This window comes from Notamacropus eugenii, chromosome 1, assembly GCF_028372415.1.
Source record: "Notamacropus eugenii isolate mMacEug1 chromosome 1, mMacEug1.pri_v2, whole genome shotgun sequence".
NCBI lineage: Eukaryota > Metazoa > Chordata > Mammalia > Diprotodontia > Macropodidae > Notamacropus > Notamacropus eugenii.
In genome coordinates, this window is record NC_092872.1 from 601876300 (window position 1) to 601888605 (window position 12306).

At 36.4% G+C, this 12306-nt stretch overlaps 1 protein-coding gene across 7 annotated transcripts in view; it reads right to left on the reverse strand.

Annotated features, from left to right (window-relative positions):
• Positions 1-6762: 6762 nt before the first annotated feature.
• APMAP (adipocyte plasma membrane associated protein) overlaps positions 6763-12306 on the reverse strand; it is a 59088-nt gene continuing 53544 nt past the window's right edge. For all 7 annotated transcript variants that reach the window (XM_072634631.1, XM_072634628.1, XM_072634632.1 and 4 more), the window contains 2 exons: positions 11388-11580; positions 6763-7892 (listed from right to left, as the gene is read on the reverse strand). In XM_072634631.1, the coding sequence (XP_072490732.1) occupies positions 7683-7892; positions 11388-11580 (403 nt within the window). In that variant the 3' untranslated portion in view covers positions 6763-7682. The remainder of the gene's footprint in view (positions 7893-11387; positions 11581-12306) is intronic.

The window sequence follows — 12306 nt, forward strand, 5'->3', positions numbered from 1 at the left end:
AATTGGCTAACATCGAAGCAAAATTGCAACCCTACAATTCTTTCCTCCACTCCCAGTATCCCCATGAAACCAACATTTTATTAAAGTTCAAGTGATCAACCTATCTCTCCAATATCTGTATATGTACACACACACATACACACACACACACACACAACATAAACTTGTATAAAACACACATAAAAGTTATTTGCTTTCTGTGAATGTCATGAGTTGCTCTCAAGAGGACATAAACTTCCTGTGTTCCATAAAAAATCCTCACAGCCCCTGTTACGATATTGAGGTGACAAATGATAAATATTAATTGCAATTCTCTATCTACATGGCAAAATAAAGCTAATACTTGAAAAATATAAAAGTGCCATAATAAAATGAGACAAGAGACCACATCTAAGTGATAATCCCAGTGCCCTTTGACTTTATTGGATGACATGATTTTAGGAGATGGTACAATACTAGGACTATCAGAAGCTACCCAGTTTTAATAATTTATCTTTCTATCACAACAGAAGTGTATAACATTTCAAATAACCTCTAGAGGACACAACAATTGGGTGGTATTAACCATCACAATACAGAGCTGAAACATTCCAATCAAAATTGATTGATCAGTTGAGCCATAGATATTTAAGGACTGGCTTCCTCTACCCTGAGGGAACAGCTAAGATTAGTTTATCTTAACTTTGAAGAATTGTGTAGAAAGCCAAGGACCCACAGATTCACTTGGTTGGCCTCATCCAAAATAGCTGTTAAAAAAAAAATTTGTAATGAGAACAAAATATACAACCATAAACTTGCCATTCTATAACCTAGCCTTATGCTGAAAGAAAAAAATTTATAGCGGGCACAGAGAAGAAAACCCCCAGAAAGTGACTATTCTTTTTCCCTACTTTCAGAAATCATTTTAGTTCTGGCTCAGTCCAGGAAGAGGAAACTAGAAAAAAGAGGACAATGCATCATTCTCAATTTCAAGATCCCTAAAATTGTCTGAAGTTGATCCAAGATTTGGGAATGTGCTCCCCTGTTTGGTCCCAAACCAAACTAAAGGTTTATTAACCAGATCTGCTCTTCTTATTGATGCCTAATAAGGTAGTAGTGACAGTATGTTGTTAAAAATTAAAATGTAATAAAGACCTTGATCCAACCCTGCCTCACAGAATCACAGAACGTTAGAGATGGGAAAGACTTTAGAGACTTACACAATCAAATCCCCTCATTTTTACACATGAGGGAACTGAGGTCCAGAGAAGAAAAGTGACTTGCAAAAAGTTATACAACTGGTTAGTGGCAGTGATGATACTAGAACCCAGGCCCCCTGACTTCTAAGCCATTGCTCTTTTGACAATAGTACACTAACTGGCCTTCATCAAAAATGCTTTTAAAATATAAAGTCCAAATGTCTATGCTTTCGTGCACCAATGGAAGATGATATTGCCAACTTTCCACCAGAGAAACGACATTTTGGTATTTAATTAAAATCAGAGATACTTCAAGTCTTTTTTAATCATTTCACACATTAATGATTATAATACAAGTAAAGGCTCAGTTTCAATTAGCTCATTATACCAGTTTTTCCACAAAAAGTTCATCCTAAAGTAACAGACATTTGTTCTAATATATGCCCATTTCCTAAATTATCCTTTCTAAAAATGAAAGTGTAAGCAGAAAAATAATATGGGAAACTCGAAAGGGATCCAAATGAGATCAAACAGAAAGCAAGCAAAAGTTTAGAAATGAGACATTATAGGAAAATACTAAAGTAAAAAAGGCTTATTTTTCCTAGAAATGAGAAAATATTTGGGCTAAGGGAAAGAAGAAAATTAATCACAATGTTCAAGTATATATGAAGAGATAGCTGTTCTTACAGAACGGAGATGCCAAAAAGTATTATGCTTAAACTGCAGTGGGATGAATTTAAATTTTGTATTAGGAAAACTCACAAGTACTATAGCTTCAAAATGCTAGCCTGTATTACAGAGATATAAAGACCTTTATGGAGATTTTTCAGGTAATAATGACAATTGACAATTATACAACAGCACATTTTAAAGTTGGTGAGGCCCTTTACATACATTCTCATTCTCATTCCTCACAACAACCCTGTGACATAGGTTCTATAAGTATTATCCTCATTTACAGATGAGGAAACTGAGCCTCAGCATGACTAAGTGATTTGCCCATTACCACACATTTCATAAATGTGACAACTGGAATTTGAACCCAAGGCTTCCTGACTCCAAGTCTAGCACTCAATCCACTATATCTCACTGCGTCTTCACTCATTGTTCGTCCTTCATTCTCAAGGAGGACCATGACATCGGGAAGGTGATGTCATGACTTTCAAGTGAATTGGATTTAAGTAAGAAAAGGCTAAACAAAGTCACCAGTCTCACTCTCCTACAAAGCCACCTGGGTCCAGTGGCAAGATATAGATCAGGATAACTAAAGATAGCTCCAGATTCAGTGGGAGACCCTGACCTTTCCAAGCTAAGGTCTTTCCCTGTTCTCAGTTTAAGGCAATGCCCATTCAGAGATTAAGACTAGTTAAGAAATGAGGATAAAAGTAGCCTAAACCTAGTCAAAAAAAAAAAAAAATGTGAGAGGGGAAGACCCTCAGGGTTTAGATGAAAGGGACAGCTGTTTTTCTAAGAAGGTTTATCACAGGGGCAAAAAGCTAATGACTTTCATATTCCCGTAGCTCTGCAAAAAGAAAAAGAAGATTCAGAGAGAAGGGGATTGCCGGAAGAGAGGGAGCAATTTTGCCTCATATGAACAACCAAGTAATTTGAAAATTGTTTGATAATAGACTGCAATGCATGTAGGCATATACAAAATTCATGTGTATATAACAAAAATACTTGTGACTCCCCTAATTTATAAATTTGGATATGACTCTTGGGAAAATCCTAGTGGAGATCATGAAACTAGATGACTTTTTAGGGTACTTATAAAATTACAACACTGCTAGTATATATTTTGATATTACTCCAGCTTAATTAAATTTCATAGCTTCAGTTCAGGAAGCAGGATCAATTGCTGACTGTTACCAGCAGCATTCACTGAACTATTTCCCCACCTTTCTTAGTTTTACAAGATGAATAAAGTCATCTGTCCTAAAACAGGCAATATCTCAAAACTGAAGTCTCTAACCACCGAAAATTCTTTGGCCATTACCCCCAATTTGTCTTCATAAAGAGATTCAAGTACTGCATTACAATAAAGCATAATTAATTATAAAGTTACACTAAAAACAAATCTTTTGGGTACAATATACACATACAAAAACAGTCATGTTCAAACCTACTAGAGCTTTTGGCTTTTTCCACTAATTCCAAATTTCTAAATAAAGCACAGGAAATGGCAACTTCAGCATGAAAGAGACACTGTAAATATTGATTTGCGGCAAAACTGAGACTCCTTTTCAAAAAATGGTGAATACCAGCATCCCTAGGCTTATTAATGTTTGTGAAAATTAAGGCCTGAAAAGCATAGCTCTTCATCATCCATGTAGGATGCCAGAGATTGACAGAGGTTAAAAGTAATTTGCTACACTAAAAAGTCAACCCTTAAGCATAAATAAGATATTGATTCAACATACTACTATTAAATGACTGTTTTAAAATTTTTTTTAAAAAGGGCTTCTGGAACAATGCTTACCATCAGGCAAAGACACAGAAATCAAGGATTCTGTGTCCCAGCCCACCCAATGGGCTCAGGCCATGGAAGAGCTCAAAAAGAATTTTGAAAATCAAGTTAGAGAGGTGGAGGAAAAACTGGGAAGAGAAGTGAGAGGGATGAAAGAGAAGCATGAAAAGCAGATCAGCTCCCTGCTAAAGGAGAACCAAAAAAATGTTGAAGAAATTAACACCTTGAAAACTAGCCTAACTCAATTGGCAAAAGAGGTTCAAAAAGCCAATGAGGAGAAGAATGCTTTCAAAAGCAGAATTAGCCAAATGGAAAAGGAGGTTCAGAAGCTCACTGAAGAAAATAGTTCTTTCAAAACTAGAATGACACAGATGGATGCTAAGCACTTTGTGAGAAAGACAGATATCACAGAACATAGCGAGAAGATTGGAAAAATGGAAGATAATGTGAAATATCTTATTGGAAAAACAACTGACCTGGAAAATAGATTCAGGAGAGACAATGTAAAAATTCTGGGACTACCTGAAAACCATGATCAAAAGAAAAGCCTAGACATCATCTTCCATGAAATTATCAAGGAAAACTGCCCTGAGATTCTAGAACCAGAAGGCAAAATAAATATTCAAGGAATCCGCAGAACACCACATGAAAGAGATCCAAAAAGAGAAACTCCTAGGAACACTGTGGCCAAATTCCAGAATTCCCAGGTGAAAGAGAAAATATTGCAAGCAGCTAGAAAGAAACAATTCAAGTATTGTGGAAATACAATCAGGATAACACAAGATCTAGCAGCCTCTACATTAAGGGATCGAAGGGCATGGAATAGGATATTCCAGAAGTCAAAGGAACTAGGACTAAAACCAAGAATCACCTACCCAGCAAAACTGAGTATAATACTTCAGGAGAAAAAATGGTCTTTCAATAAAATAGAGGATTTTCAAATTTTCTTGATGAAAAGACCAGAGCTGAAAAGAAAATTTGACTTTCAAACACAAGAATGAAGAGAACCATGAAAAGGTGAACAGCAAAGAGAAGTCATAAGGGACTAACTAAAGTTGAACTGTTTACATTCCTACATGGAAAGACAATATTTGTAACTCTTGAAACATTTCAGTATCTGGGTACTGGGTGGGAGTACACACACACACATGCACACACGCACACATACATAGAGACAGAGTGCACAGAGTGAAATGAAGAGGATGGGATCATATCCTAAAAAAAAAAAAAAAATGAAATCAAGCAGTGAGAGAGAAATATTGGGAGGAGAAAGGGAGAAACTGAATGGGGCAAATTATCTCTCATAAAAGAGGCAAGCAAAAGACTTATTAGTGGAGGGATAAAGAGGGGAGGTGAGAGAAAAACATGAGGTCTACTCTCATCACATTCCACTAAAGGAAAGAATAAAATGCACACTCATTTTGATAGGAAAACCTATTTCACAATACAGGAGAGTGGGGGACAAGGGCACAAGCAGGGTGGGGGGGGGAGAATAGAGGGGAGGGCATGGGGAGGAGAATGCAATCCGAGGTCGACACTCATGGGGAGGGAAAGGATCATAAGAGAACAGAAGTAATGGGGGATAGGATAGGATGGAGGGAAATATAGTTAGTCCTATACAACACAACTATTATGGAAGTCATTTGCAAAACTACACAGATTTGGCCTATATTGAATTGCTTGTTTGCCAAAGGGAAGGGGTGGAGAGGGAGGGAGCTAAAGAAGTTGGAACTCAAAGTGTTAGGATCAACTGTAATGTTCTTACCACTAGGAAATAAGAAATACAGGTTAAGGGGTAAAGAAAGCTATCTGGCCCTACAGAACAAAAGAGAAGACGGAGACAAGGGCAGAGAGGGAGGATAGAAGAGAAAGCAGATTGGTCACAGGGGCAATTAGAATGCTTGGGGTTGGGGGGGGAGGGGATAAAAGGGGAGAAAATTTGTAACCCAAAATTTTGTGAAAATAAATGTTAAAAGTTAAATAAAAAAATAAAATAAAATAAAAAAATAAAAAGGGCTTCTGATTTCATGATGTACAAGGACTGTTAACTGTTTTTATACAGTACCTGTCACATAAGAAACACTAAATAATTGAAATAAACATTCCTCTGTGCACTGAACACCTAAAAGTTCAAGAGTCAATATTAATTATATGCTACACTATGTAGCTTCATAGAGTGAAGATTTTATCTACCTCAATTTCCCATCAGCTTTCCTTACATAAAAAAAGACAGTACATGAGTAACTCAACATAATAGATTAACAGTATAGTCCTATATCCCAGTCACCTAAGGATATGCCTAAAGGTATATTCTGTATGAGGGCAGTCCAGTTAAAAAAAAAAAAGCCAGATAGTGATATAATTAGCACTTATTTGTTGTTGTTCAATCATTTTCAGTCATGTCTGACTCTTCATAACCCCATTTGGAATTTTCCTAGCAAAGATAATGGAGTGGTTTGTCATCTCCTTCTACAGAAGGGTTAACTGACTTGCCTGGGGTCACACAGCTAAGAAGTGTCTAAGGCCAGATTTCATCTCAGGAAGATCAGTCTTCCTGGTGGCAGTTCGGGCACTCTATCCACACTGTACCACCTAGCTGCCTAAGTAGTACGTATTGTTTGTTGTTTAGTTGTTTTTCAGTAGTACTCACTCAGTACATATAGTCTAAGCTTAAAATACAGCTAATTAAATTATCAAACTTGAACACCACATTCTATTTAAAATAGTATCTTTCCCAAAGTACTTCAGCAATTCCCTAATGCATGTCTATAGATCGAAGGGAAAGTGGGGAAAAAAAGAACAGAAAAGCAACATAGCTAGCTACAGGGCTACAAAGAATGGTGAGGAAAGGTAAATGAATTCAAGCAAATTCTTCTGAACTAGGCTGCCTCTCGAGGTATACCACAATTTCCCATGGAAGAGCGTACTATTCTCTTCAAGTGGCATCGTAACTATTAATTTCATACTAAATCTAACATTTCCTCCTAAATAAAAATATGTTAAATGAAAACTGGTCTCCTGATACTAATGTGCAGAATTTAATTTTCAGATATAATTATAATAATTACACTGTATAATAAATAATTTTCTGGGTGACACAGTCAAAAAAGCCAAATATCAGAAAAGCAAATTTAATATATTCATTATTACATAGTTCTTATTCCTGTAGTTTGCCACTAATATAACAGACAACTGCTTGTCAAGATGGTAAGCAATGCAAACATGACATTGGAACATAGTGATTTGAACCATGTCTGCAGTTCTAGATGGAAACAATGTAAAAGACAAACAAATCATGTTCTTCTAAGGAAATCACTGTTGGATTGAATCTACTAGGTGACATTATTCCATTCTAATAGGTAGTTTTTGGAAAGAGTCATTGGTATTGACTCTCAGTGTTATTGAAATAAGCTGACTTTCACCAAAGAACCTTCCTGCAGCACCTAACCTTGAAATAGTTGAAAGGAACTGAGGTATCCTAGAAGCCTTTAGTGCCCCTTGAGAGGTAAAGCTCTGACTACCTAAAAGCTTAGCCAGACAAACCCCTCCAGTTGTGCAGGGGGTGCCTTTCAGATTGCTGCGATCAGGGTTCAAGCATAAATCTTTAAAATGTAACTCTATTTTCCACAGCTTCTTTCTGAGTATAACAAAGCATCCCCTCCCAATGTAGTTCTTAATCCCATTTCACAGATAGCAGAGCTAAGGATGGAAGAACAGAACTGAGAGCAGAACTAAGTTCCTTAAACCGTTTAAGTGTATAAAGGAATTCTCCCTGGAGAACAGCTACACAAGCAGACATCCATCATCTCGTGTGCTCACCTTTAGAGAAGTAAACCAAGATGAAAAGATCCTACCATGGAGAGGTAATCGAGGAGCAGAGTGCTGTGGTATACCCTGCTACACTGTAAAGGGATGACACTGAATATTGGTAAATGCACTTCCATGACTATGGGTAAAGGAACACCCTGGGTACTTAGACCACTAAAATATTTGAGCATAACAATTCCCAGAGCAGTAGCACTAGATTTCTTTGTTGGTTAAAGGAGAGCAAGGTTAAGCTTGCAAAGAAAAGGAGATCTGAAGGAGCCCAAGTAAAGGTGTCCATCCTGTTCATGCACTTCACTAATGTAGGCAGCAACCAGCCCATTGGGATCATGTAAACTTCTCTGGTAGGCTCCATTTTCTCCAAGTTCCAAGACAAGGCTGTATCGAGGCACAAACTTCAACACTGTTTCAGTACTCAATAGCTAGAAAGGAAGTATATTAGAAGACTTTAGTTTCTGATTGATTCTATGGCTTATCTAATTTCACACAATAGTTTCTTAATAGCTCAAATGTTGATACGTAAGGGATCCCCAGATCAATTACAATGAAGAGTACAAAATTATAAATTGGACAAAACATAGTTTAAAAAGATAATTAAATAACTTCTACAAATTGGGTCCAAAAAAAAGAGATATAATTAATTTACAGTGACCTATGGCAGCACATATTAATAAGAACAGTATAACTATTAATAATAACATGCTAAAACTAAATTAATAACAAGTATTAATCTATAAACAAGTAGAAAATATAAACATTTTTATCTTTTTCTGCTTTAAAGACAGAGGATGTTAAGTTGGGAGAGATTCTGTACCAGGCTAACAATAAGGTGTTTGGTCATGGTGAATCTCAAATATCATCACCAAATTATAGGGGAAGAAATTTGTGTCAATGGAGGGAGTACTGGCCCCTTTTGAAATTACAGAACCTTGACATATTGACAAAGTTTCCAGAACCATTGTTGAGATAACTGAAAATCATAATATTATATTGCATGAGGAATTCACCCATTAGAGTAAGTAAAACATTATACGTTGTTTTAATGGTGACCATCAGCAGTTCTAGTGCACACTGTGCCCTGCAACTCTGAAATAAAATAACAGGTTTTCTTTGACCTACAATTCCGGACAACTCCTGTTCCTGAGGCAACAGAAGTCTTAAGGACTTTGAAAAGACCAGCATTCCAAAAAGTGATAGGGCTGAATATTGAGAAAGTAGGGAATGAAGCTTGCAAGCCAAGTTCATTGTTTATCCGTACTGAGTGCTGCTGCTGGAATATACAGGATAAGGTACCTAGAATAGTAGGTTGTTTCTCAATAAATAATTGTTGGCAAATTGCTTCTCAGGAACTTAAGTAACCAGAAATGTCTTTTTTTTTTAATAAAGTTAAAATAAAAAAGTAAACACTCTCCCAGTGGGCATCGTTTTTTTTTCCAATTAATGTTCTATAAAAAATTACAATCCCATTAAATATGATTATTCAGTACAATGCTATAAGCAACACTAAATATGTGTTACATTTTAAATGCACACATTACCATATATACAAGGATAAAATAGGATACTGGTTATTTGACATTATGCTCTATTTTGCCAAGTAAACAGATATTTTCAATGCATTTTAAGAGTAGGCAATGACACATTATCCAGGCCAGTACAAGGAAATACAATGAAGAGGAGTTATCCTTCATAGAATCATATATTCATACACTGAACACAATGGTTCACAGCATTTTACATAATACCACGTAATTACAGTGAAAGCCTTATCACATACAAAGCACTCAGGGAAAGGAGAACATTAAATTCTAAAATAGGATTTAACACCTGAATCAGAGCATTTAAGGTTTCCAAAGTGCTTTCATACCTTATCTTAACTGTGATCACAGCCTAGGCAGGTATGAAGGACAGATATCATCACTATTTTATAGAAAAGGAAACAGAAGCAGAAAGATTATATGACTTGCTCAAAGTCACAGAAAAAGGCAGTGGCAAAACTGAGACTAGAACCCATATCTGTAGGGCTCCTAGTTTATGTGGGGGTTTTTTTTCTATTATAGTTTTTCAGTTTTAACTGGAGTTTCTCCAATTGAAGGAAATATCAAACTTAAGTGCCAATATTGGGCCCATAAACAAAGCAGCAGTTTTCTTGGAATTAACCAAATGGTAAATAATTTTTAGAAAATCATTATTATAAATGTGATTCAAATATAGCATAGCTAATTGGCAGACTGCAAACATTTTAGCCTAATAACTGAATTCAATAAAAAACAGAAGTGCCACAGAATGGGTCACATACAAATATTTTGTGCATATCTTATACTGTTGGAGGGCAGCTGGGTGGCACAGTGGATACAGCACCAGGGGCTGGAGTCAGGAAAACTCATCTTCATGAATTCAAATCTGACCACAGACACTTACTAGCTATGTGACCCTGGGCAAGTCACTTACCCCTGTTTGCCTCAGTTTCCTCATCTATAAAATGACCTGGAGAAGGAAATGGCAAACTACTCTAGGATCTTTGCCAAGAATACCCCAAAAGGGATCATGAAAAATTGGACATGATTGAAAGGACTGAAAAACAACATACTCTTGAAATTCATCATCTCATGAGACTAGGTACTACTTGGCACAATGGGGCATAGAACTGGAGCTACACAGAGGTCTGTCTAGTTCAATCCCATAATCTCATAAAAGACAAAACTTGAGGACATAAGAAATGATTTGTGGGTCATCATACAGGTAAATAAATAGTGCAGCTGGGGTTCAAACCCAAGGTCTCTATCTCCAAATCTATCTTCTTTCCACTCTATCACATGTTAAAATAGAAGTAGACTAAGACTCGATTGATGGATACTCCTAGCTCTACCACTAATCTGTTCAGCTCTGGGCAAATTACTTAATCTACTTAAGCTTCAGTTTTCTCATCTTTAAAATGGAAATGTCAATACCTTATCTATATCACATACATGTTGTGAGAATCAAAACAAAAAAAAAATCAATGAGCACATTAATGCTATGCAAAGTACAAGATATTATATAAATATGAGGTGCTACTATTATTTTACATCACATGAGGGCTTTCATAAGGTAACTATACTCATCAGCTGATGGAAGGGGGTGCTCTGTTGCCATGTCTGTACTCCATATCAAACTCCAATCTGTACCAATAAACTAGAAGAGAGTGGGGGTAGTTCCACAGGTCATGAAGCTGCTACCTGTCAAAGGAGACTAGGAATCCCAACATAACAAGAGTCAATGTGTCAGAGGAGGCTAATGTTTCTACTCTCTGTAGCACAAAACAGTAAGAAAATGTAAGGATGGGGGGGACAAAACAATCCACTCCAATCCACATTTATTAAGCACCTACTGTCTGTAAGTCTTAGGTTTTGAAAACTAAAGTTCTAGGTGTCCAGCTCTTAGATTGTGAGTGTACCTAAATCAAATGAAAAATAATGGAGTCAGTAGAACTATTGCACAATGGATGCCTTATGTTAAAAGTGAGAGACGAGATTTCTATTACAACACCAACCAATTTTTTCCAAATTTAGCGTAAAATAAAATCTGCCTTTAGAACATGAGCATATGAATACACCCTATAATTACACATGCTTCCCTGCCATGGACTTCATTTTTTGTTGTCAGTCTGAAAATAATTTAAATGAGGAAACTGAGGAAGGATATCTCATGTTTTAAACTATACTACTTTATTCTTTCTAAAACCAAATTGCTGTATTAATTTACTCCAATCTTACACTTAATTTCCTATTCTTTAACATGTTCATTTGAATTACTAAATTAACTGACAAAGAACTGTAGAACTATAAAAACAATAGAACTTTTAGTGCTCAAATGGAACTTTGAAATCACAATTGGGTATTTTTCCATTTGTTCACAGAACTAAAGATTTTAGTTACCTTAAAAATTAAACTTTTAATCCATGGTTTTTCTGCTAAGAAATCCATCATAGAAAACCCAGGATTGTGTCGAACAGCTGACATGGCGACCCAGTATCCTCCAGAGCTGCTTGGTCGAATGTTATCTGGAAAACCAGGCATGTTTTCCACAAACATGTCTGCCCCACCTTTCATAAGCCCAGACACATAGAATCTGGAAGGAAAAAAAAAAAAACAGAAATCAAGAGGCTTTACCCCAACCTGACCCTCAGGAAAGGAATCTAAGCTTATGGAAAATTGTAGGAACATCGGAATTTCCATTTTTTAAAAAGCCTTATAGATATAAGCTATATTGGTACAGTGAAAACAGTGCTGATTTTGGAGTCAGAGAACCAGAGTTCAAATCCTGGGTTCATTGCTTTCTACTTGTATAACCTTAGACAAGTCACTCAACTTCTTGGACTACAGTTTCACACAAAGAAACATCTTTCCAACTACCACAATGGCAAGTAAAATAGGATCTTTTGCTGTTTTTGTTTTAGCATAATCAAGTTGTGATTGGGGAGGATCTTTCCCACCCATTGATGGGCCTGTCCATAGTGGGAGTTGTTTTGTAGGAGGGTCTTAAGTACCTTTTGTTTTTTCTGTTGAGACACTGGGTCAGAGGGTTATGCCCTCTAGCTCTAAAACTGTATAAACACTCTGAGGGTAAGGTTTTACTTTGGTACTTAGTTTTTGGAAGGTTTGAGTGTCAGATGAGAGTCTGGGAAGCTGCTAAGCTGCCCCCTCCAACCCACTTTGAAAACCTAGATATTGGTGCTTCCCTTTCTGGTAAACATGTGTGTATGTTTATGATCAGGCAGTCTGGAAGTGCTGTCTGTTGATTTTTTATTTCTCTGAAATTTTTACTTTGATTTTCTGTGATACTTGCTTGATTAAA